The 27,852-nt window shown below is 38.7% G+C and overlaps 1 protein-coding gene across 8 annotated transcripts in view; it reads right to left on the bottom strand.

The window, feature by feature from the left end:
* Nucleotides 1-27,852, bottom strand: part of SH3KBP1 (SH3 domain containing kinase binding protein 1) — a 216,311-nt gene that overhangs the window by 19,396 nt on the left and 169,063 nt on the right. For all 8 annotated transcript variants that reach the window (XR_003571543.1, XM_027886741.1, XM_027886744.1 and 5 more), the window contains 5 exons: nucleotides 15,049-15,150; nucleotides 11,084-11,135; nucleotides 7,430-7,510; nucleotides 4,838-5,000; nucleotides 868-953 (listed from right to left, as the gene is read on the bottom strand). Coding sequence is in view for 7 of the 8 variants with exons in the window: in XM_027886741.1 (XP_027742542.1) it covers nucleotides 868-953; nucleotides 4,838-5,000; nucleotides 7,430-7,510; nucleotides 11,084-11,135; nucleotides 15,049-15,150 (484 nt within the window). In the remaining variant the exon portion in view is untranslated. The remainder of the gene's footprint in view (nucleotides 1-867; nucleotides 954-4,837; nucleotides 5,001-7,429; nucleotides 7,511-11,083; nucleotides 11,136-15,048; nucleotides 15,151-27,852) is intronic.

The raw sequence follows: 27,852 nt of genomic DNA, 5'->3' as shown, positions 1-27,852 counted from the left end.
AGATAACACTCGATGCCACCAGTGAAAGGCAGTAGCACACACGGAGGGTTCCCTGGTTCTGCCTTTGACAAAAAAGGTCTCTGGGGGCACAGCTGCGGCTGCGGAGCAGAGCGACGGCAGCAGCTGTGCCGGCGGGTTCCTAAGGAGAGGTGGAAGATGGCTGTCACAGCTTGAGCCTGCAGCCCGGGACAGGACTCAGAGCAGCTGCCTCGCCAAGGGCCACTTACTGCAGCTCCCACCCCAGCAAACATCGCTCCTGCACTGCCAAATGGAGAAGGAAGGAGAGGGAGAGAAGACACAGAAATAACCTGTTGTTACTCCTCTCCAGGTGATTTCCCGATTAAACGGTTCGTGTGTCAGGAACACAAATTTGTTATTTTCAAGGCAAATTTAGACTGCTTTTAATCGGTGTATGCAGTAAAATGTAGTCCAACTGACCTGAATTGGGTTTCTATTCCCCTGTATTGGAAAGTTTAAAGGTTACTAACTGCACCAAACCCACGATCTTTTGCAGCATTAAAGATACGGCAGCACTAATATTACATCAATTAAACAACTATGCCTTATGACTGTTGGCCTTCTCACTTGTTGCAGACTTTAAAAGAAATAACAAGAGCCTTTCTATTCAAAACAGCTCACCATTCCATATTTGCTTTCATTTTTTTTTTTTAACAGAAAACCCCAACAAAACTATTTTAAGTAAAGCACAAATGATCCTTTAATCCTGCAGTTAAAATGTGATATAAACTCACTCACATTCATTGCCAAATCCTCAATCTGTCTTCTGGATCATAACAACGCCATTAAAAAGCAGAAACTTACGCCATAAATCTCTTAAGGCAAAGTGTAAAAAGCACTGTAACTTACCGATGTCATTGCTTCTTTCAGAGGAGTCTTTCTCTAGAGTGCCGGATACTGTACTGCCCACTAATTCCACTTTTGGACTATCACTCCTGCATTTGGATCAAGAAGAGGAGATGTTTTATTGGGAGTTTTTGTGTGGGTTACAATAAATTGGTTGCTAACTTGCAATTAATAATGGGAGAGAAAATATTCTTCCTTTGTAGCACCAGAGTAATAGCAATATGTCAGAGAGCGCAATCTCTAGTAAGCAGACATGCTGTATGGATTAACCTTATCTCATTTCTCCTTAACACCTGTCAAAAAAGCCTATTTTAGACACTGTAGTGTCCTGAATAATTCTTCAGATGTTCACAGCATCTCAACATGAAGGAAACCCAGGAGCAAGGGGACATTCTTCAACATCTTATTTGTAATTTTTTCTAATTAATTTGCTTGCATAAACTACAGCAATGGACTATCTGGAAAGCTGCAGAAAGGGAGGGAACCTCAAGCTAGCATTGTACGTTTCAGCAGGTCCCAGTATTAACTCATAAAGCAGCTCCTCCACCATGTTTTTGCACATTTCTTAGGAGGCTGGACTATGAATACTGTTTCCACAGGTCCAAAGAACCAAGATCAGCTAATTTGTCTGAAATGGCTTTGGAATAGGCAAGTGTCAGGAGTTGTGATACTTTATACAGAGGAACTATTTTAAAATCAAATAGGAGATCACACATAAGCAACACAATTTTTCTTTCATCGTAGAACTTTCAATCCCTCACCTACTTATGTTTACTACAATAAGCTACCTATTGAAACAATTAATTAAAAGAAGGCCAGTGGTAGGTGAGTAACTCAGCATATCACATAAACAAATCTCTGAGATATTTACTGTGATAACAACTATTCAATTAATGCAATAAATTGTACTTGTCATCATTATCAGGTCACCTAACAGATAGTTTTTTCACAGTATAAAAGTTATGATGTACATAAGGTACTCGGTTTAGGGATAAAAATATAGCCTTGTCCCAGGCAGATGTGCACTATACAGTGCACAGAAATAATTAGCCACTGAAAGTAAAGTACACTGTGAGCTTCCAAATCTTGTTGATTTTTTCATTGGTCTCCACCTTTGATGCCATAAGCTGATGACAGATGGTCTGAACCTCAACTCATGGCAGCAGCTTATGAGCAAAACATAAAGTGGCTGGAAACCGTATTTCAGACTTCAGGAAGGCTGTGATAAAGAGCCTGAAAATTTCTATTAAAACCCAGAGGAAGTCACAGATTAAGTGAATATATATCCCATTAAACACTGTGATAGGGTGACAGGTATTCTATGAACAAAAAAACCAGACAACCAGATCACGACCTGAAAAGCAAACTAACAATATGGCAGGCAGCCTGCACCAAGAAGGAAACAGAAGAAATTTAACACACATATAGAAAAATGTATTAACTGGCAAGATGATAAATAAGAGTATTCTCCAAGTTACCTACCTAGACAATTAGTTTTCTTACCTTTTAGTCTTTAATTTTTTTTTTAAAAAATTGCTTACGTATTTGTAAACCTGTAAGAGGCAACAGTGTTTCTTGGCTGATGGGGCAATGAGCATCTGCCTGCATACTCTGTTTTGCACACATTTATTTCCCAGCAATCTGAGAGCACCATGTGAGTTGGAAGCAGTATAGGAAATGTGTAAGTACAATTTTGGAGGAGATTCTTAGAATGGTGTGATTTAGGGCTGAAAGTCACAACATTTATCATCTGACTACAAAAGATACCAACAGATATGACAACATCCCCACAACGAAACCCCAACCCTTGTCAGAAGAATCAACAGGCTTATTATGCCAATCTACATTCATAATGTTGTGAAAGAAAGGGAGCCCTCCTTGGTCACGGCATATCCGCCTCTCTGCTCGTGCCCATGCAGACAGGCTGTCAGCTTGATCAGACAGATGATCACCCTGAAAGAAACCTCACACTAATAGAAATCCCACTGCAAACTGATTAATTGCCATCTGGAGCAACTCCCTGACCCATATGGTTGAATGGCTGGACAAATACTGGTGCTAACATAAGGGAGGTTTTGGGAATGGGGTGCCAGGAGAAGGAACCTGCCCCTCTAAGCAGCAGCATGGACAAAGATTGGTTTAAACTGACTGTAAAGATGCACTTTGTGTAGGTGTTCATGGCTTGCCTACTCCAGAGAATTGACTTATCTGTAAACTGTATAATCACAGCATGTCTAAATAAGCTGCGAAGCCTTTGGAGCAAATTGACAGCTATTCACTGTCCCATGGGATTTTTATATCTCCTATTGCCCTGGAAGCCCTACTCTGCCTCCAGTGAAGGAGCACTGTATTTAAATGGAAAACCAATCATCACTACAAAAAGTCAGTAAGATGCATAAGATGCAAGCCACTTACTCAGAAAAAAAGAAAACCCTCTTTGGCTCAACAGCCTTCACGGAAATCGCACAGGACTCACTTTATATCTACATCAATTTTTCCCCTAAGGATCATGTACTGTTTTTGGCTGGCATAGAGTTAATTTTCTTTACAGCATCTCGCCTGGTGCTGTATTTTGGATTTGTGCTGAAGATAGCATAGATAACACAGGGGTGTTTTCATTATTACTGAGCTGTGCTTTCACAGAGATAAGGCCTTTTCTGCTTCTCATATGGCCCCACCAGTGAGGAGGGTGGGGTGGACAAGGAGTTGGGAGGGGAAACAGCTGGGACAGCTGACCCAAGGGATGTCCCACACCATATGGCATCATGCTCAGCATCTAGAGCTGGAGGAAGAAGAAGGAAGTGGGAGATGTCTGGAGTTACAGCATTTGTCTTCTCAAGTCACCACTGCACGTGATGAAGCCTGGCTTTCTTGGGGATGGCAGAATATCTGCCTGCCCATGGGAAGTAGAGAACAAATTACCTACCATGCTTTGTTTGCACATGCATCTTTTGCTTTACCTGTTGACCTGTTTTTATCTCAATCCACAAGTTTTCTCACTTTTGTCCTTCTGATTCTCACCCTCATCCCACTGTGGGGGAGTGAGTGAGTGGCTGAGTGGGGCTGAGCTGCCCATCAGGGTTAAACCACAACGGGTCAGCTAATTTTCCTCAAATACAATAGTAAAATTATTTCCATGCCTATATTGTTGTATCTCTGCCAGATGTACAGCTTGCCCATTTTATGCAGCTGCTTTTATTCCGGTTTTCACCCAACTCTATTCACTATGCATAAAAGAAGTCTATTACAGTGCTAATGACTAAAATGCAGCTACCTAGCCTTGATTAGGACTATGGGTGAGGCCTTTAATTTCTGCAGCCTCTGCTTTAGCACTCAATAAATCGAGTTGTGTTGGCAAGTCCAGTTTCTCAGTGCTCCTCAAAGGCTGTAACCACCTCTGATAAAGAAGAACATCATGTAACTGGAGAGGAACAACCACCATTAGAGCATAAATACTTGACAGCACTATTCTGCAGCAGTGGCAGCAGCTAAAGGAGCATTCTGTAAAGACACATATTTTGCTAAAAATGTATATAAAATGATCAAAGAAAACAGACTGAAACCAAGCTGGCAGTATTTGAAATGTGCATTGTCTAATGCTCTTCCTCAGTACAATCCAAGCTTTTGCCCTGACTTAGTGCCTAAACTAAGCTGCAATAATTTGAGGTAAACTAAGACAGTCAACATCAGTGCAACATACTGATGCAGATATTTCCCACATTATTCTGCAGTGTTGCAGTAACAGTGTGTTCACCAGTAGAAATGAACTACTAAAGAACAGTCTAATACTGCTATTCTTGAGAAGACAGTTATGATCCAGCCAGGAGACTACAAGGATTTCCTTTTTTCTTGTGGTTCTTTAAACACAGTTTACAGTGAAATAAATTTATGACATAAACTGTAAAACCTAAATTCTTTAAATGTGTGTTTTTTCCATTAAACCCAAAAGCATTGGACAGAGGAAAAGCAATACCTTGTGTGAGTCACAGGCACAACTGGTCTTTCTGGTCGTCTTGGGGGCAAGGTACCAGGTCTGTTCACAGAGTTGGCTTTGGGTGGCCGAGGTTTCTTCGGAGGTATAGCAGGAACTGAAGGCTTCTGCAAGTCTAACTGCTTTTGCTCTCTCTCTGATCTTTCTTTAAATCAATCATTTCCAGAAAAAAGAACACGGATATTATTAAGTGGAATTCATTTGCACTAACAAGCCTACAATTGAACAAGAAATCTTCCACTGTAGATACACTGTATACAAAAAAACCCCCTTATTTCCTTTCCACTCCTGTTCTAAATAATTTTTTTGTTTGAAATAACAGGTTTACCACAAATCAATTGTTTGCCATGCCTGACTGTTCTGCCTGTAACTCCTCATGGCCAAAATGTGTGTGTGCAGTGTCTTAATGGGAATAATTTTTAAAATTTTAGTAACTTACTGGTTTCTGACTGCAAAATATCAGAATGGCAAAAAAATATGTACCACATGGAACAATTTCCCATGAGCACAACTTATATTAAATTCTAATATGAAAAACAATATTACATTAGAAGGTCACAGAAATAATTATGCTGGATATTCTTAATATAACTTGGAGAAACAGAGAAATATAATTTCTAGCGGAAAATAAAAACTGTGTTTCAAGTGGTCTACAGTTAAAATATGAAAATAAAATACAAGCATAAAAATTTAGCAATGTTTAGCAGGATGTAAACCCCTTGGAAAAATCAGACCTTTTGTTTAGGTTTTTAAGCACAGACTTATATGCTGAATTTTTCAGCTTGCCAGTGAGAAACTAGATCAATTGCAGAAATGATTATGCATTTTTAGAGAGTGCCAGGATACCAATATCCAATGCCAAACATACAATGCCTGTGAGTGTGTAAAGTACAATACACATGAATAAATCGTATAAATACTATCCTCTAAATTTCTAATACAAACCAAACACATGAACACATTTGCCACACCAAAGGAAACCTGATTTTTCTTAGAAAGGACAAAACTCTCAAAGGGACCAAAGTTCTGCTCTCTGTATCCTACTATGTCAACACTCCACTTCCCTTGACAACACTGTCTGTGATATACCATGAATATTACACTTCTGTATGCATCTAAGAGGTACTGGCAATGCTACAGAGCTTTGCTTAATGGTTTCTAGGTTTCATTCAGTATGAGAGGATCTTGAAATAAACCACCAGAAACACAATCCACATTAGATCTGGAATAGTCCAGTTAGCAACTATTGTTCACAGGCATAAACCCTTTCCAGTGCACTTTCAGCAGATGCAGTCATTGGGTCCTCAGTAACATTGAAGCTTTTCCAGCATACTGTGACATTTTTACACACTTAATCCTATGACAATTTATTCTGTGTCAGCGTCCAAGAATCTAAACTATGCATGAGGGACAGGCTAGGCAGTGTGCCAACACAAAGAACTTTCCTGTGCCACCCCTGCTGCCACACCACACTGAGCAATTCCTGCCATTCCCGGGTACTCCTGAAATGTAGGCACAACTCCTACAGCTTCTTTTCAATGCTCAGAGAAGTTACAGATATTTATAGCCTGAACAGTAACATATTTAAACTTCCTGTGCTGTTTTGGTAGTTGGCTTTGTAAATCCAAAAATGGAAAGCAAAGATAACCATGAGAGGCAGCACACATAACCAAAAGTAAGCATATGTAGAGTAAACTGCTAAAACACCTGTCAGATCACTAAGATACATATCCAGAAACAGACCTTGGTGCAAAGTCTGAAGGTTCTGGCACTAAATTATAACTGCATGTTATACATTTATTTGTGTGCTTTTTAAAAGGCTGCAAGATTGAATACTTCGAAATTAAGAAGTCCCATAAACAAACTTGTCCATACAATTGAACAGTCCACTTAAACACATGAAACTTGACACCATTCAATTAGAGAACTGATGTAACTATTTTCCTGAAACTATTAGGAATGCACAATGAGCACAATGAAACCATTAAAGGCTTAATTTGCTTGTCCCTGCTCTGTGTGGTACCGTGTCCCATTTCTCGCAATGTTCAAACAAGGCTTTGAAGACACAACTTTTTCATTTCTTCAAGCCTTGCCTATGACTTTTGTGACTATGATAATGGGGTGACTCATAATCTTTAATGGCTATTATCTTCACAAAACCCCTCTGTGATGCAGGAACACCACCAACCCTGCTTTCAACTAGAGAACCAAGGCAGACAGATGTTAAGAAAAAAGTACATGCTAACATGGGGTATCTTACTCGATCAAGGTGGGTTTTACAGAGCACTGAGCTTTATACAGCATTTCATGTATTGAGAGCAAATCTCCCCTTGACTACAGTTGTGGCTGCACGTACTTAACAGCTCTGGATTGGTAAAACTGAAAACCCTAAATTTAGTCCATAAGCTACAATGAGATCCTTTCCAAAATGCCTACCATCACAATCTATCAGAGTGGGAAACAAACACCCAAACAATACACTTAATGGAAACAGAGACTGTGAAATGACAATGTGCATTGGTTCCATTTCCCCTGTGTCTCTGCAGAGAGCAGGCAGGAAAGCACATCTCATACCTTTTTCTTCTGTTCGATTAGGAAGACATTCTGGCCTTTCAGGTGGTATCTTTTTGATTTCATGCTTTCGATCTGTGGTCCCTGTCAAAGAAAAAAAATTTTGAATTCTGAACAAGCCAAAAAACCAGCATATACAGCCACATAAGATTTAATTCTGCAATTTCTTACGCTTTTTATATTCTCCAATTTGAAAATGTCTTGCTAAAACTGAACATAAATTTATTACAATTATTTGCTTGCACCATAATGACAAAAAAGCAATTGGATGTTTATGGCTTTATAATCAAGTTCACGGTTTCCAAACTGTGCACCCCCAAAAAATAGACACTTTCAGACCAGTCTGTGGAAAAAACAAATCAATAACTACAGATTTTTAAATATGGACAGATGTTTTACCGTTACAGATGTACTTAAATGAGAAGCAACTCAATAGTGTGCAGAATTATTAGGAATAAATCAATTAATTGCATAATGCCGAGAGAATACTTAATAGAGCAAAATATACAGAGCTTATTTTACATAAGTTAACCCATTTCCTCCTATTTTTCACCACTAGTAGTAGCTGTTCACTTCCACATATTAGAAGGATAGGAAGAGCAGTGGTGGCAGTATTCTGCGTGACTATTTTAATTGACAGCTTTTGGCCTGGAGCTGTAGGCTCCTGCTGCCTTCTGCCTCTGTACTAATGGCCCTGACATACCAATTTCTCTTGCTCCAGGGAATATGGGAACTCGTGGCATCAACAATGGGAAGACTTTGCAAAAATTTCCTGGCACATGCAAGATGCAATCTTAATCCCCATATTATAAGGAATACTTGACTGTATATTGGTTTGCTGCTCTGGCTCACCACGACGTGCTAATGCCATTCCAACTTCGTAGTGTTGAAAACCCCTTTAGGTAATGCCATTAGTATCTCAATAAAAATTACAGTAGATGAAATCCAAGAAAAGCAAAGGAGGCCAGGCAGGGAACACAGGGCAATTTTTTGCTTCAGTCCATTCTGCTATATGCAGTTTTCAAGTACATTTACCTTTTCCAAATGTGGTGTTGCAACTCCCTTCTGCAGCTGGTTCCTAGAAATCAGAGCTCACCAGTGGTGATCACCAGCCATTGTTTCTTTACATAAATGTAGGACAGGCGATACTTGTATCATTTATCTTGTCAATAAATAATACTAAATTCACATTTTACAGTTGGATTCAATGATCTTAAGGGTCTTTTCCAACCTGAATGATTCTATGACCAATACTTAACTTCTTAGAGGTAAAACTGTTGCTGCAAACCAATTAAAACCTTTCTACACAATAGATATGCAAAGCACAAGGCAACATATTGGTAATCTTGCACACAGCAGTGTCATCAAGAAAAAAAGACCTAAAAATGTCTAATTACAGCAAGATTAATGGCCATCATTAACACACAGAAGGACATTCTCAGGCCAAGTCTAAAACAAAGAGCCTACAAACACTGAGGAGCTCCCAGGCTCAGGTGTACTCCCTACTTGGGTTGTGACTCCCAAATTAATCAGCACCCAGGCAGGCACCATGATCCTGCTTTCACTTCCAGGTGAAGGTCACCTGCAAGGAAGCTCCGGGGAACTCAGCATCAGCTCCCAGAGGAATTCAAGAGTATTCCCACCCTTCAGTCCAGACACAGTTATATTTCTTATCCCAGCCACCCAGTGAAATGCCCACTGCTTTTCAACAGCTATGTATAAGGTACTTGTGCTCCTCAGTTTGTCTCTCCAGTTTTTATCTTGCTTTGTAAACTGGTGCAGCAGAGAAGGCCCTGGCAGCCTATTGCTGTGGAGAGCTTGGAAACACAGCCAGACTTCTATCTCTACTATAATACAAACTAGACACCTCTTTTACACTATCAACACTAAGGTCTAACATGGAGATGTGGTAAAACACTGTATAACCTCAATGAAGTGATAATTTGATGAATATTTGTTGGTAATAAACATAGGACAATTTTCAGCTCTCAACACCTATCAGAAGAAACTTTTGTGCCTCATCAGCCAGGACTTGTCAAAGACTGAAAAGAAAGAACTGCAATAGTCTTGGCTCTGGCTTAAGACTTAGACTGCCTTAATGAAATGGTCTACATCCTCTTTGCACTCATTTTTCCTTCTGAAAATGGGCATATTATCTGCATGCAAACAGGTACATATTAAAAGTGTTATTCCCAATACAATGTTTTATAGAGCTTTTCTGAAACATGTCAGGCTATAACATCAGTTGTCACTAAGACACTGTACCACCACTAGATGGCAAAGTCATACTGCTATCTCTGGACACTGTTACTGATTTTAAAATCTAATTTATGTTTTCATGAGTCTCAAGACAGAGTAAAGAACAAACCACAGATGTCAATAAGCAACTCAGATATTTATAGTCATGATTCTATAGTCAAAGACTGCATGAAAAATCCAAACTAGTTAAATTACAGCATATTGATTCACCATAAATTGTACACTGGTGCAACTTCTATTAAGAGCTCAAGACTGCGGGAGAGGGAAATTTACTTTTTAAAGCACCAAAAGCTGGAACAGACCACAGTAACAGGAAAACTATCTGTCTAGATTGGATGAATTTGTTTTGGTTTTTAATGTGTGCCAGCAGTGGGGGAAGCACTAGTGCTGCTGCAGAATTTTTACAAACTCACTGGACTTGAAGGATTAAAGAATTCCAGCCATAGTTATGTTTCCACCACCACCACTGCAATACAAATGAAAACTCCAAGAGCATCCCCTGCCTTGTATTTTTTAATTCAACATGAATGGAACTGGAATTTTGTTTCCAAGGTCAGAACTGTCAAGTGCATAGATACTTAAACTGTTTTTAAGTTTTATGATAAAAATAAATCATGCAGGCACTTTTGGAAATTAGTATTGAGGGGTCATTTTAAAACTACAAATAAAAGTGAGTTTAGCTCTCAGTATGTACCCACAATTCAGTCTAACGTTACAAAAACAGTTCTGCCAGCACTCATCTGTTTGCACAACAGAATCAGCCCCTTAATACATCTGCAACACCATTATCTACATAACCAAATTCAGGATAACTCCTTTTAGTTTTATACTTAGGGCTATAAATTATCGAAACCCAAGAATCTAACTATGGCATAGACTCCAGAGCACTCAGCCAGCTCCAGCATTCACAGGGACCCACAAGACTTCAACTGCAACCCAGATGAGACCACTCTATGACAGTATTTTATGGATTTACAAAAAAGCTCTTTGTGTCCAGAATAAATCACATCTATGGTGAATGCAGTTTCCTGCTGCAGGTATTATCAGACTCCAACATACCGGGTCTGTACTGTGAAGACACACACACAATCAACTTCAGTCAAGGAACAGAACCTAAAACTTCTAAAAACTGAAGTGTCACTCTTGCTCCGACTTAACATGTTTAAGGGGTGATACAGGTTATTTTAAAATAGTGCAGATGATTGCCTGCAACACATTTAAAAAACACACATCCCAATTTTTTTAGAGTTATCAACCCTGAAAGAGTCTGATTTATTAGTTGTTGTCTAGACACCTGCTTATCAATTATGATATATATGAATTCTATATATATTTGAATATACTTTAGATTGAGATGTGCTCACTGACATATGCTGTACAAAATCAGCTGCATCTTACCTGATCCTTGTTTGATGACAGGAGCTGATGGAGGTGGTGGTTTCTTCGGTCTCTAAAATTTAATAACAGAAGAAAACAGATTGCTTCAAAATGCCTGCAAATCTCATTCATACAAAAGTTGGAGTTAATAATAAAGTGCTTAACATTAATAATTACAAGTTATAAGACTGTCACATATTTCTCCTGAAATAACTTCATTAAAATGAATCTGAAGGGAGAAAATAACACTGACAAATGAAATGTCGTTTTTATGCTTTTACAACTGAAATATCTTATTGAGGGGTTAAAAAGAGGTTCGTTTTATGTACCTCTTAAGATTAGAGGAATACATGACCTTTGGCCTACTGAAGAAATCTATATCTTTAAAACTTAATCTTGTAAATATTCCTATTCATTTTGGAAAAAACTTGTGGCAAAACCTGATGTGCTCTTTCAGACTCAGAGATGACGCAGAAATGCAGAACACAGGAAATACTGCAGAATACTGCAAAAGTTACATTTTATTCACTTACCAAGATTTAGAGTTTCAGTTGTGAAAGACAGTTATCAGGATTTTAGATGTTTGGTGAAACAAATCATTCCAAATAATCTGTACTTTTTACTTTTACCTTCTCTGTCATGACCATTTCCCTCATAGATCTGTAATGGTATGACCACAAAAGCAGTGCCAGAGGCATTTCTCTTCACCTGCAGCTTAGGGGAGGGATGTCTTTTCTTCTGTGCCAAAGTGTGTGTATGCACACATCATACTGGCATTCACCATGTGTTCGAATGAGTACAAAACCAAGTGGAGGACCATGCTACATTAAAGAACACACTTTATCTCTCCCTCAAAAAACAAACAAACAAACAAAAAAACCCACCAAACAGACAAACAAACAAACAAACAAAAAACCCACCAAACCCAACCAAAAACTATCAAGATTATTGAGCATAAATTCTAAGCAAAAATAATTTTTCCTATGCACATCCATCTTTTCTGAGATGGACCTTATTTTCTTTGCTATAGATTGATCACAATCGCTGTCTGGTTGATCACAATCACAATTGCTGGCTATGTAGCACTGTATATTGTCTTGTGGAACTAAGTATAAAATGATGTTTCCATATATGCATAGCTTTGCCAAACTTCAACCATCCATTTAAGCTGATATTTTCTCTCAAACTCTTGATCCCTGCCCTCCCTCCCATTACTTTCTATGTATCTGCCAAATCTTTCGAGGAAGATCAGTTGTTTTGTTCACTTGCAATAATTAGTTCAGCCTCTACCCTAGAACTCTCAGATCTCGCTCTGACTGTGGACAGGGAGCACGTTTGCTGTGAAGGCACACACCCTTCCAAGGGACTTCTTTCAAGCCTAGGAAACTTATTGATCTCTGGAGGAAAAAAAATACCAGATTTTGCACAGCTTGAATTTCAGAAGTTGTCATCCAGTAACCCTCATGTTTCTCCTATCACCTTATCCTGACGAGACCACCTCCTGTCATCAGCTTGAACAAACTGTGGTCAAGAACTCAGGAGATCAGAATGATCTTCTCTAGCCTGGCTGCTGAGGACCATTGTCCAGGAACACTGAGTCCCTTATAATCTCAGAGATACTTTTGTAAGAATTTGGGCGATATGTTTAAAGGTTTAAACGCAGAAAAGTGAAAAAAAAAATTGGAAAGGAAATATGATAGGAAAAATGAATGTCTTGTGATAGCAATTGGGAGTTTTGTTGATAATGGCTGCAGGGTGAAATAGTTGATGCCAAGGATCCAGCAGTACAATATACACATTTGGGGTTTTATTCTGGAGTGGTGTGAGACTGATCCCATTGACTGTCCATACATGAGGAGTTGGAATATAAGCACATCTCCTTTAGCACGTCTTTTGGCTTAGTTCTCATCTGTAAGGAGTCTAGGTCATGTCCCCTGAGATGTGTCTTCCACAGTAAGTTCAGCAAGTGCAGATGGACAAGTGACAGATTCACTGCAAATCCCACTCCAGATAGGAAAGGGTCCTATGGTTCACAAGGCAAAGTGACTTTAAGTGAAAGCTGAAGAGGGAAATACATTGTTTCAAAAAGGCAGACAAAGATCAGAAAAGGGTGTAGTGTGAAGAAGGTTTAAGAGTGCTTAGGGAAACATGGAGAAGCAAGAAGGATTCACAATGTGTTGGAATAGAGGTGGTGAGATAAATGAGAAGGTGATGGAGACAGACTAAAAATTAAGCAAATAGACATGAAACCAGGACTGGCTGGACAAGAAGAGAACAGAACTACAGAGCAGGGATGAAGAGTAAGAGGGGAGAGGAAAAGAAGCTGGACAAAGAAATTTGGTGTAGGAATAGAAAGTAAATCCAGATGTTGATTAGATTCAGGTAGTGATCTCAGGGGAAAATCCTGTAATGGAGATCACCTGAGAGGTGGAAATGCAGACCAGGCAGTGAATAGAAAAATCTGGGGTAAATATCCACGTGTGGAAAAGAATCAGGTTTGGAAAATTGGGGAGTGAACAAGGAGATGGGAAAAGATTCCAAGATTTGTTCAACAGACAGAAGAACTACTGCAACATATACTTTCAGAGCATAGGATGGATTCCAAGGTTTCTGAAACACATCAGAAAATACCTGACAAAATCACTGGAAAAGTATTTATCTCCTTCCCTTTTAGCACTGATTCAAGCAAAGATAGATGGTCTGTAGTCCTACCAGATACTTACTCATGTGGCCAGATTTGTGGCATTTTAAAAATTAATAAAATTTTATTCTCCACATTTAGAGCAGACCTAGCTGTAATTTTTAAGTGTCTGAATATCTAATTTATTCTACAAGTTATATTAAAGTGTGCTCTAAAAAAACACTTTAAAGGTATATAATTTATAAGTTCAAAAAGACTGAATAATTTCGCCACAAAAAAAGGATATGAGTAAAGATTTTCTTTCTTCTATAATAGGCTCACTATGTCTTAAGGTTTATGATTTCTGCCTCTTCTGGAAATCACCTGCTTTTATTATTAAGCCTAAAGCCAGGATATCCACTCTGCTACGGAATTGCATTTTCATCTCCCACCATTTTTGCTGCTCTTCTATCTTCATTTCAATAATTATCATGTTAGCCTCTGTGAGTTGTTTAATAGTTGCTTTATTAAGCTTTCCAAGTTATTTAATTTTTGCCTTCGGCGTCCAATTTTTATTGCCAAAGACTGAAGCTGAGTGCCAGTAAGTCTTGGTTTTATCACAGAAGGTTTACACTGTCACGCTGAAATACTCATCAAAAGCCTGGTTGCAAGCTTTTAATACCCACTTGTAGCTGCAAAGGTTCCTAAAAACAGAATGGACTTTTGGGGTAAGGAATCCATGACTTTATTCCAAGAAACTGCAAGATTTCTAAATATTGTCTGGCAAATAAAAACACCATCTTTTTTGAATAAATAGAAGCTGAAAAGCTTATGCATAGATTTTATACCTTAATTTTTAATAATTCTGAGAGGTCGAGAACCATGCCTCTGAGATACCAAAAGCTCACTGGTTTTCAAATTTCCCAGTTAAAATGTCACCCTTTTTCTTTCGGAACAGTGCCTGGACTGCTGTCCATCAGCGTGCAGATGGTACATCAACTTTTCTCATTCCACCACAAAAACAATGGAGAAGAGTTAAGAATTCTGGATATTGTTGCATCACATGACTCAGTCCTGGGACCTCCAGCTCCTCTCTCTCTCAAACTTGTAGGACACAGGACAGAGTAGTGTAGAGGAGATGGGGTGGCTGGATGGGCAAATCAAACTCTATAATATGACTTGGAGCACCAGCACCACACATTCTCTCCATGGATGCTTTTTAACCCAGAAATTTGTTTCCTTTATGGTTTTATGCTATTAAGTTAAAAGTAAAACTTTGTCAAAACCACATATCTGAAAGAGGACTTCCTTCAACTCTACTTTCATTCTGTATTCTCAAGTGAAAATGAAAGAATACATTGCTTACCTCTTTTTCAAAATCAGAAGGAAGAAGCTTGACAAAGTTATCTGGAAACACACCTCGTCTGCCATTGAGTTCTCCTTCCCACCAACCCACATCAATGCAATCCTAAAAAATAGTAAAATAAAATAAAAACCACAATGTGCTTGTGTGCTGAACAGATCTGTGAGCTGAAGTACTTTTTTGCATAATGTTCTGCCTTTTTGCTAGAGTATGACAATTTGCTGGAGTGCCAGGTTAACAGGGTAATCTATCAGATAAAAATTTCAATAATCACCCTGCATTTCATTACCACATGGGCAGCTAGGAAAGAACCATAAACAGGCTATAAGAGCTCAAGACCTTGCATGTGTCTAAAACATTAGTTCACCATTTGATCTATTAGACAAGTCAGTATTTTGAGCAAGCATGACACTATGTCTGACTTCATTTTACAGAAAAGCCAATAACTTGATTCAACATCATACATCCCAGGAGATAAAAAAGCTTCTTTATTTCCCATAGTTTCATAGAGCAAAAAAGCTCGACTCATTTTAGAATTAATAAATTCCATCACACTCCAGTTAAGAAAGCATTATACACCCGAGCAATATCACTCATCACCTTTCTCTGCAGCATTTCTGAGAAGCACAATGCAGAGTGTGTAGCAAAACAACAGACAGATAAATAAGTAGTATCAGTGAGTCTAAATGATGAAAAAATAGTACAGCTATTTTGGTTATGAATAATAACAGTAACAGAAGCCACAACAATTTTAGAGAAGGTTAAAATTGTTCCTTAAGTCCTCAGTGCTCCATGTTCAATTTTTTTGTGTGTGTTTGCTACAGAGAACAGTTCCTGTTGAGATTTTCCACATTCTTCTTTTCCGAAAGCTGAAGCTGAACCAATTCAGCTGTTTTCCAAAACACAATTACAGGAAAGTCACCCATTGTCTGCTCACTCTTAAAACCATTTCAGCCAATTTTTGCAGTTGGCTCAGCATCAGCCTGGCCAACCTTTCATGATTTCCATAAAACCATTTGTTTCAGCTACTAAATGGATGACAGAAAAATGCAAGTTAACTAAATGAGGTGTAGGTAATACCAAGTCTTAAAAATACTGTTCACAATTACTGTGCTTGTTGTTATTCAACAAAAACATTAGCATTAAAAACATGATTGCTTTTATGTTTTGGGGGTGTTTTTTTTAGTTATTTTTCTGTACTACACTTTTTATTTATCTTATTTAGTCCATCCTGAAATAGAATATGTGCTAACTGAATACACCAGCTAAACTGCCTGGTTTCTTGCATCATCTCTGTTTCAGTTGTATTTTTTCCCCCTCCTCGTATCTTAAAATTTTTCTCTGATGTAATGCAGGCACTGAAAAAACCTTCCACTCTTTTTTTCTGATAATTTTCTCTCATGCCTAATCTGTGCCTTTCTCCTGTATTCTCCCTTCTCTTTAGCAGGGTGGCCTTCACCAGGGACACTTACATTTTCTAGACCTTACCAGGACTTATTTAGGAAGTGTTTACTGGTTCTGTTAGATCTCTGTTAGTGAGCAGGGCTGATTCTTGACTAGCTGATGTTTTCAAAGTATCTGCTGAGTGCATACAGGGTCTCCATGTCAGGGACTCCATGGAGGACCAATATAATGAGCTAGTCAGGCACGGCATGGACAGGCACAGTGCAGGATACCACTCTTACTGCAGAGCCAGCACCCCTCACTCCTGATGTGAAGGGGCTCTCCCTCTTGGCTCTATCTACTTGCACAGTTTAGTAATCAGTGCACTCAACTGTGTTATCACATGGCATGTTTCATAATGCCCTCCACCCCCTACGCTGCTAATCGGAAATTGCCAAAACATTTATGACCCGATTTAGATTTTGCAAAATATTAAAATAATTCAAGCATCCAGAGACGAAAAGCTTGTGCTTCAACTGCTTAGTGCTGGCTAATAATCCTGACTGAGCAGCATGAGACATCACATATATCCTTTTTAGGTCGGATGTTTTTATGCTCTTAGGAAACACAAATATTACTCCTTCTTCTTAATTTGATTAACACACGTGAACTTTTTATTTTATGCTTTTTTAAAGCTCATCCATTTTCCTGAAGTGCTGTTTATGTCACACATTTATTAATCCCAAACAGCAGTAGGTTTGCTTTTTTTTTTTTCCTCTCCATCTTGTCACTCAGGCTTACGCAGCCAATCACCACGCTGGATTTTCATACAGTAAGTAAATCTCTTTAGGCAGATTCTCTTTAATTTTCTCATTTACTTTACTTGCAAGAGGAGGCTTATGTGTCACTGAGAAAAAAAGATAGAGATCTCAGAAATTAAAAGCTACAGATGAGATCTGGTGAAGAATCTCTGTGGCAGTGCCCTCCTGCTACCCCCAACTGTGGGCTTGCTGTGCCTCAGCAACCTCTGGAAGCTGATCCAAGATGCTGGCAGCAGGTAGGTCTTCATCATGAGACACACCACCATTCAAGCAGAGTTACAGCTGCACAAGCTGCCTCGAGTACTAATAAATGGCAGAGCTATGAAGCACAATCAAGGCAATATGATTAAAATGACGTGTCTGACCCCACTCTTCCTCAATCCTCATCAATCATGCAATCTTAACTATATTGTCCTTTTTAATGTATCTTCATGTGTTTGAGTTCAGTGAAATGGCTGTAATTTTAAAATGCAGATTTTCTAGAAAAGCTGCCAAGCAATCCAGTATCAATATTCCAAAATTTATTAACAAGTGGATCTCTGCTTTATCTCCATGTTTTCCTCGCTCATAAAACAATGTAAACAAACAAAAATCAGACATTGAAATATCCCAAAAGTCCTATGAAAAAAATTCATTCCAATTACTAAAAATGCATTTTTTTTCCTTTAATAAACAAAAAAGAAAACAAAATATTTACAAAATGAAGAGTAAGACATGGCAAAAAAGAAGAAATTGTGTTTGACAGATACTGAAGTTCACGCAAGTTAGGTGGTAGCTGGGTCAACATTTAGCTACTGTAAAAATCAGCTCCTACCAAAGCTTAATTTGGACACTGTACCCACGTACTCATTGCAGTGACAATGCAATCAAAGACCTTAGAGAAATTCTATGATCCTATGAAACAGCTCCACTCTGATACTTATGCCTGTGGTGACTGGAAGAGTAGGGACAGAGGAGGGGTGAGTGAGAGACCAGCCATGAGCCACGCAGAGAGATTTTAAGACAGACAAAGAAAGTTTCCATTCAGAGCATGAGATTTATCCCAATGTTACTGAATGCAAATGAAATATAGTGAGATACATAAATAGGGTTGACAGCGTAAGATCATGGCTTAGTCTCTTCTTGGCAACTGCAGTGCTCCTGCAGCCACTCTGTACGCACACAGTATCCTACATTAACACTTTTCTTAGCAGCAAAACTACTTCTCTTGTATTAGAACAAACACCACGCTATTCCTTCTCTCGGTGCCCTCAATCCAACAGTAAAAAAGCAGAAGCTGGTGGAGACTGAACAGAAAGCGTCAGCATAAAGCACCTTATACTACATAGTCTTACAAATACTCCCTTCACTGTACAGAAGCAGCTGTACCTACACAGGCACTACTGACAACACACTATCTGTAGTCATCTCCCCAGGGCAGGAGTACGGCGGGTCACAAGACAAGAACACAAACTTCCCTCTGCTCAAACACTATTGCTGGTTTTCTTTGGCAATAAAAGAGGTGACAACTGAGGTTGATAAGGCAGAGATGTCAGGCCCTTGCCAACTTGATCTCCACTTCACTAGCTGATATCACATTCAAGACCACAAAATTAAAAGATTCAAGTTCATACTCGGCAGGTGACACAGCTCTCTCATGCCGAGCCGTGTCCCACCTACGAGCTTGGCAATGACAGATTGCACCATTACGCACACATGACTAACTCTCCCTCCTGGAAATGCTCACAGTTTCACAGCCTTTCCCCCTGCTCCGAGGAGGCAGGAGTTTCATATACCCCAAAGACAGAGGGGCTTTTATTTCATATAAAGTTCTCTCTCCTAAAAAGAAGGGCTTGGTTATAACAGATGGGTCTATTTCTAGCCCAAGCTGCTATTTGCACTCTAAACCTAAGCCAGAAGAAAGGAACATGAAGACAACCAACCCTTTTGCTGAAAATGCAAAGCAGCACTTCTGGTTGTGAACATATTTATAATAAAACTCTCCTATTTGTATTTTTTTTCCATTATTTTGCTACGAGTCAATAAAGGAGGCAAAATTACTATAATTTAAATGTTAGATATGCTCCAGCATATGTTTTCCTCCAAGTAATATGCATTATTTAACTTCATTATTTTTTACACTTTTTTTTCTTGAAGCCACTTACAGGCAACTTACTATGTGCTATGAGACTGTTCTTAATCACCTAAATATCTGTACCAACCTGTAGCTTAGTTTAATCACTTAAATATCTGTAGCAACCTGTAGCAACTTGGCGTGTGTTTAGTTATTATTATTTTCCTCTTGCCTGTGTTTCAGAAGCCCAGTGGACTGATCTAGATCATCACTGAAGCCAGATGAAAGTGCATTCGAGAAGTGCACTTTCAAAATCACTCTGATCATCATTAGCAGCCATCTGATCTCACTGGGAACCTACCAACAGTTCAGCAACCTCTGCAGCTTTACCAAAATACAAGGAATCCTGAGAGCATCTGCTGAGCGGGGCTGGCAGGGGCTGCCCATGAAGCTGCTCCATGAGGTACAGCCCCACCCCAGCTGGCAGCACATAAGGGGTATAATAAAGGCTTGCAAGAGACACAGAAACAGTCTGACAGCTGGGCAGGCATCCACTCCTTCAGCCATGCTTTCTATTTGTTTTAGGAGCAAAGACGTTTCCTGCCTTTTCCTCCAAAGCAACCAGGCCTCCAAGGCAGCACCCACTCCCTCATCTCTTGCTGCCTTTGGAAGAAGGACTCACTATTTCAGGGAGTGCCGTGGCCCAGTTTAATCTCTCCCCACCCTAACCTACCTTCCAAGCTGCCCCTAGCAAAAAGAAGGCTTTTGTTGGTAAAAGTAAATGAGATATTTTTTTCTGTTCCCCAAGGTCCCAAAACGAGTAATAACCCATGTATTCATCTTCTCTCCTATCCATGGCTTGCACTGCAGCTGTGTAAACTCTTGAAGAAATACATCTGAAAAAGGCCAATCTTCTCATCTGTAAATAGGACTTCTGTTTTTTAATGAGGGAGCAGATCACTGCACAGGCTGGTCCTCTGAACATGATCTTACTTTGTAATACTGCTAAAATATGAAGCTATAGATTAGACATCAACACATAACTGCTTCATCTTTCAGCTTTTTGATTAAAAGTTTTTGATACAGAAACATTTCTTCATACAGATTTCATCAATACAGCTAGGATAGGAACCAAGAACATGAACGAGAACAAGCAGGCCCTCAGAAAAGTATATATGTACTTTTGAAGTGCTCAGATAATGAGTTTTCTGCTCATGCCAGTAGATGTACTTGCACACATAATCATTTACAGAGATCTTCTAAAAAAAAGGTTATGAGAACTACCTTTTTAATTTAAGATTTACAGATTACTAAAATTAAAATATACAGTTGGCAAACTAAATTTACAATGCCAAAATTCAGCCTAATAAGGGTACTGAGATACACCATAATGGTGCAGGGTTTGAAAATGAAATTTTTTTCTGGTAGGACACCACATTTTCATGAAAAAAAAAGCAGTTGGCAGTTGTATTCATTAAATCTCTGCTTTCCTTCTGCCCTTCTAAAGTTGATTCTCATCAAGAAGAATGTTGAGTTGGTAAAATCGCATTACTCAGAAAGCCATGAATACCTCTTACACTGGCACTGAGAGCCTTCATGTGTCAGCTCTGCTATGCTGGCAGCTCCCCATTAAATTAATGCTAACCCACTGCAAGCATCTCTCCAGCAGTCTTTCAACAACTGATAGCCAATCTCATAATTTAAAGAAAACCAAACCACCATTAATGCTAACAAATGTGCCTATTGGACTTTTGAAGACATCATCCATACACATAGATATATATAATATAAAGTTGCCTGAATTTGAGGATTAAATGTCTCAAAGAAAGACAAATGTGAAGGACAGGCACTCTGCCATTCAGAGCACCCGTGGGGCCACCGGGCTCGACTGTGGTGGGGGGGCCAAGGGATCCCAGTTCTCACAAACACTGAAGAAGACCGCAGGACAGGCTCTCTGACTTCCAAACCATCATTAAAACCGTATCAGATCTTTATTAATACAACCCTGGCATTTGGGGAAAACAACAAAAATCACATGGAAGTTGAGTGAAAAAAGCAATTTGATAATATTCAAGTATGTTTCTTTAGAATTTCTTACTACATTCAGTGTAATGATGCTGAAACCAAGACAGATCATTCTCAAAATCCAATTTTATTTTATATGTCAGAAAATAATTCATTTTAGAGTCTTCATAAATTCTCACAGAACTTGGTAAAATACCTACGAATGAAAGAAAGCATCTCTCTAGAGGCCTACATTAGACTCACACTGTGCTACCTAGGACTTCTCCAAACAACCAAGCTTTGTTACTTACTTAGCTCAGTTACTGGGATTAGGACCTTACAGTACAGAACAGAATTTGTTAAATTCTTTTGAAAAAAATGGCTATGGTTTAAAACATCTGGTTAGCAATCAAGTACTTCTTGGCAGAAACATGATTTTAAAATCAGGCAGTAAGACAGAATGAATCTCTCAACAACTACCTAATCCAAGATAATTTAGATAAAAGAGTCCAATAGAAAATAAAGTCATCTTCTGAGACAGTCCTGGAGAACACCAGTTTTCCCTTTACATACTTCTTGCAAATATGCATAGATTATGAAATACTGAAAGAAAAGTATGAGAGGAAACCTCCCAGTTTGGCTCTGTTTGGCTCCGAACTTGGGGATTTATCCTGCTCAGATCCTCAACCTGTCCCAAAAGTCCCAAGTCCTGCACGGATCTTTCCCTGCTACTGACAGTTCTCATGCCCAAGCCATAGGGAACCTTACATCTGATAATGCCAGTTGCATCTTTTAAAGCTTAAGGAGTCAAACAGGGAGATTTTTATTTACCCATAAGCTCCAATTCTCTACTAAGAAACTCCTGTGTCAACACTGCATGGAAGAAAACGGGAGAGATTGTCAGAAATCTTCAGCTGTGGTTACACTACTCTTTCCAGGCAGTGTTTTTTACTGGCAGGCTCAAGAAGAGGACACCTCTCCAGAAGACACAGTCTGTGCAAAAATTGGCCCAAGTTACTGGACACTGCAAAAAAGAAACTGGCTGAGAATAATAAATGACGTGCAATACCCAGGATGTTAGACCAGAGGATCTAGCAGACCAGATGTATTTTTTCTTTTAAATATCTTTCAGGCTAGAGCTAACCTTTTGACTTTACATTCTGTGATTAAATAGTTTAATCAGTAATGAAGTAAAAAAAGCTTTGATGAAATATTTGTACAAACAGGAAGAATTAAGTTGCTTATTGAACAAAACAATCTCTTCTGGGGATTCACTTAATTTGCAAGGTTCAGTCAGCAGAATTCATGGAGAAGTAAATATGTTCCACATCATAAAACTGTAACACTCCAATACCCAAATTAAAACTAAATTAGCCAACACAAACATGAAAGGTGGTGCTAGTAACAGACATTATTTATGCCTCTGATAAGCCAAGATAAAATATTTACTAATTACATTTTCTGTATTTAAAAAGATTATAAAAACCCAGAACAAAACATTCCAAGGATTATTTAATGCTATTAACACTTAGATCACAGACATCTTAGGACCAGGGCCCCAATTACAATTACAAATTATTTGGCACTGTATGTGCATTTTTACTTTCCCGTCAAATAGCTCTCCCTATCCTGAATAGGTTGGACTTCAGATAATGCCATCGAATCAGCAGGTGAACCCAACATTCAGAAGAAAAGAAAGGATGAAGCTAAGCAGTGAGTCTAAAGCCCACATTGTGAGCAATAATCACGGTTTTCCAGATGCCTCAGCATTTCAGCAATATCTCTTGTAAGCATGAGGCAGAAAAAAAAAAATCTTCCCTTTTTTTAATCTCAAAATATGTCACCTTTTCAGACTAGCTTGGCTGTATTAAGCATGCTTACAAATAAACCTAATGCATTTCAAATGATGCAAATCTTGAAGCATTGTGTGAATGGGCGATCTTGCCACTTCTCCAACACAGCTTGGCTTGAATGTCCATTTGACAAAATTTAAATTTGGGACTTTCCATGAACAACAGAAGCCCTTTTTCTGAAGGCACTGCTGTAGCATCACAATTGGTGACAACAAGAACAGGAAAAGAGAACTTCAGTGTGTACTTTAAAAAAATAATATTATAAATATACTAACAGGAACAACATTGAAGTGCTGGCTGTTCCCTTCTGCCCTGGACTTATCACAGGCTTCACAGTTTATTTAAGTGCTCAGCTCAAACAGTAGTGTTGCAGTCCTGTTTCTAAAGATACCAGTGAAAAGCTGCACCTGGTACCCTACTAAACATATTGTCAGGATTTATCTCTACCCAGACCTTACTTAATGCCCCTGAGCTCACAGCAGGCCAAGAAACGCTGCAAGATATGAATAAGTGTTAAAAAATTATTTATAAACATTTAGAAGTCTTGGCCAAGGACAAGGTTCAGGCAAGAGGAATTAGTTATCGTCTGTTTCCCCTAACTTACTGAATATATTGAATCACTTTAGAAAATGGATATATTTATTTATTTGATCATCAGTGTCCCCACAAGTTTTATAAAACTGCTTTTATCACTCATTTGAGGAAACACTCATGCTTCTGTGCAATGACACAAGTTTTATCCCACGCACTTGCTGCACTCATTAGCAGCATGTCAAATGGGTCTCGTTCTGCAGGACCTCCTCCACCTACCATCCCACACGGCACCACTGCTTGAAACCCCGAAAGAATACAAACCTTCTCATTCCTATTAGGTCAAAACCTACAGAGGAAAGCTTCAGGCCAGGGAAAAGCTATGCTACTGCTATGCCAGCCTCTTGACAAGGTGCTGGGACAGTCCCACTCCTCCTATCACCCTTCCCTGCTCACATGCCCCTGTGTGTCCCGTGGCCAAGGCTGCCAGATGCAAGGCAAAAGGGTAGGAGAAGAACCATCCCTTTCAGCAGCCCCTACCATCCATCATGTAAAACTGCACCCTCAGCATGCACACTTTGCAAAATAATTTCTTGTATGAGATCAGCAGCGTGGCCACAAGCAGGTTTCTCCATCAGCTAAGGAGGAGGGATGTCTTGGGGGAAAAACTGGTGCCAAGCAAGCGTAACGTAGGGTAGGGGGCAAGCACACAGAAAGCAGATTAGGTAGGGCCATTAGGTCTGGCCAATGATGTGTTGAGTAATTCATGGTTATCTCAGGAGAGAAAAGGGCATGCACTGAGAGCCTTTATGCTTTTGTTCTGTCTGAGGGAAATACCTATTCATTTCCAAGAGCAAGCAGTAAGAGCCTTTATTGCTTACATGCTATTATTTAAACACAAAACATTATAAAAGCTTTCTTATGGCTATCATAAAAGCCTTCTTAAAGTTGGACATTGATTAATGTTTACTCACTGTATTCCTTTCATTTTCTGTATGCAAGATTGCTGCAAATCCTCAAAATATATTGTATTAAAACCCTAAAGAGGGGTATTTGCATGACTAAATATTTAGTGTCAACAAAAGTCCACTGTGTTGCTCTGACAGAAAGCCATTTTTATATTTTATAAAACCAGACCGTATTTTCCCCTGAATAACCTAAATTTTTTGCATGGTTATACTAATAAACTGATTTCTAAAAATGAGTTAAAAGCTTGATTTTAGCTGTCAATCAAGGAAAAGCAAAAATAACCTGACTATCATGAAATATGACTAACTTCTCCCCTTTTTTCATAGGAAGAGAGACAACCTGAAATTTTATTTTAAAAGACACAATCTTAAGCTACCCTATTTCTCCTCTGAAAATTTCTGTTTTCTCACCCAATTAGATGTATTTTTAATGACCCAAATATTATCACTCTTTTTTTTTTACCCATAGAGGGGAAAATACCAACAATTTCATCTTAATAAGAAAGAATTAGCAATACCACCTACCTATTAGCTCGTACTTAAAAACTTAAAGTCTTCTAATTCCTTCATATATTTATATAACCAAGGTTTTTAAAATATTTTTTTGCTGTTTGCCAATAAAAGCATACAGAAAAATCTATCAACAAACCAAACCCCATAGAAACGATTCCTGGCAACCGAGAGATTTCTACCCTAGAGACTCCACAACCTGTCGAAATGTTCGACTGAGTATCAGCCAGTGTCCTCCTCTATCACACCATCCAGTTCTTGCCCCTTCCCCTGCTCCCGGCCTCAAGTCACTGGCAAGATTCTTGTACATAGCACTTACTAACTTCATCCCTTTAGGAGCCTCCTGCATCCATCAGAGCAGCTGTTTTCCTTCACAATCTTACCCAGCTGAGTCTGCCTTGGAGATCGCTCAGCTCAAGAAAGTGCTCTGGACAATCACCTCCTGCACCAGGATGAGCATTTAGAGATGTTGTGAGAGAGGAAAACAGTGCAATTGTTTTGGCAAAAGGGCCATGCTCCAGTAAGTGTCTACAAACACAGGATTAAATTAACCACCTCATGACTACCCTAAGGATTGGATAATATTAAGCACTCCTCGTAACAACAGATTTCACACTAACACAGACAAATGCACAGAGCAGCCTTTGCAACAGTGGAAACAGGACACGATGAAAGAGATTATCAGGATTTAATCCCATTTAATTGTTTCCTTATACCCTTTAACTCACCTAGATGTACTTGTCTGTCTTATCACTTGACTGCATACGCTTCAGGGCAGGGACTCACTAAATGTACAGCATTTTGAACCACAAAACTTGCAAATCTCACAGTAAATTATCAACAAGAACACCAAAAGCAAATACAAGCTTTGCAAAAACTGACTGCCATTAAGCTTATTTTAAGAAACTAGGTTTATGGCTCTTTTTTCCCCAACAAAGAATTAAGCATTACAAATTGGATTGCCATTGAATATCTGGATTGTCATTAAATAGCTAGACCAGATAAACTGTCATGTAAGTTTTTCACTGGTGACAGGCATTACCCCATTGTGTCTTTCATGGTACCAATGCATTAACTCTCCCAGCACTATTTGAACAGCATCAGCTAAATCATCTTGTCAATTCAGAATTAGCAGAATTGCCACTGATACTAGTGCCCTCCACTACCTCTCCTAATAAGGGTTCATATGAGGGCACCCCCCTACTACTGTCAGCTTTTCAGATCTGCAATGATTTTTGAAGTAGTTAATTTTATTTATCCAGACCATTTTAATTCCTGAGAACAAAGTGGCCTTTACTGCCTAGAGCTCAGGGAGATTGATGCAGTGCAGTGAAATCCTGCACACTCTAGCAAGTGAAACCGCTTTCAAATGAGTGCACAGCTCAAAGTGCGTGCTCGATGTATTTGCTCTGAAATTATTTAGTTATTACTATTGATTCCTCACACAGGTCATTTTCTGTGTGCAAGTGAAATCTTCAGAATCCTATGCATTTTGTCATAACTTATTAGAGCTATTAATAAATTTGTAGTGTTTATGTGAAGATTCTTCATTAAAACCAGAAAGTAGCTTAGAGTAGCTATGTCTGAAAGTGCTGGAATGAAGAATCCTGTAGGATTTTCATGATGACAGTTGAAAATGTCATGTGAATCTTCTGTTGCTTAGAAGCAACTCTATTTATTATAAATATAATCTCCAAAATGAATATTTGAGTATGATAAAACACCTGTTTGCCACTCTCCTTCAGCTGCATGGTGCAGTTGTTATCAGTGTTCTTGCCCTTATCCAAATGCTGTCAGGAATATTTTGAAGACACTAAAAAAAATTACCTAAGGAACAGAAATGTTTGACAGTGCAAAACCAAACTACAGGGTCAATCTTGTGGCCATTTTGCCATTCATATATTTTCAGCTCATGAACATACTTTATAATCAAATTGCAAAACAATCACTTAACTGTAAAGTTACTGTATTTTGCATTTTGTTCTCTGTCTTCTAAAGGTGTATTTTTCTTAGACTCCTTTTTTTGCAAAGCAAAGGCACCAGGTCTAGTAGTTTATTGCCTCTAAGATAAAGTTATTACCTTCCTTTACAATTCTGAGGAATATTTTCTGGTCTTTCAGAATATTTTGCATAAAGGAATTAGAGGAATACCATTTCTATTAGTAGAATTAGTGGAATATCACTTTTATTTCTACTTATTAATAAATAAAAACTTTTCCAGGTACCTACAAGGATATTTGCTTCACTGAGGGAAAGGAGGAAAGAAAAACCTTTTCCAGAAATTTCTGGAATACATTTATGTGAAGTTCATTTCTACTTTTCTTCAGTCTTCTAGGTAAATTTTAACCTATGAGGGAACAACTAACATGTGTTTGGACTCTCAGTGTATATTTTCCAAATAACTGGAAATTATTTTTGGCTATCAGTCTTGCATAATGCCATCCTTCCCCTTACAGCTCCCAAAATACAAACTATTCTGACCCGTAAGTGATGAGCCTCTACTGACTCATTTCAGCGCCTTAAATATACCCTACCAGCACATTCTCCATGTGATTAGGGACATCACTTGGGATTCAGCAAATCTGTTCAGTATATTCTTTGGTTATTTCATCAACCCCTCAGATATTCAAATTCCCTTATCACTGAGGCCTATTGGAAAGATCTGACTGGCTTGTGAGATTCAA

Source organism: Empidonax traillii, unplaced genomic scaffold, assembly GCF_003031625.1.
Source record: "Empidonax traillii isolate 1590-97213 ecotype Southwest subspecies unplaced genomic scaffold, ASM303162v1 scaffold194:size798623, whole genome shotgun sequence".
NCBI classification, from domain to species: Eukaryota; Metazoa; Chordata; class Aves; order Passeriformes; family Tyrannidae; genus Empidonax; species Empidonax traillii.
Note: the sequence above shows the minus strand (reverse complement) of the source record. Positions and strands in the feature narration are given on the sequence as shown.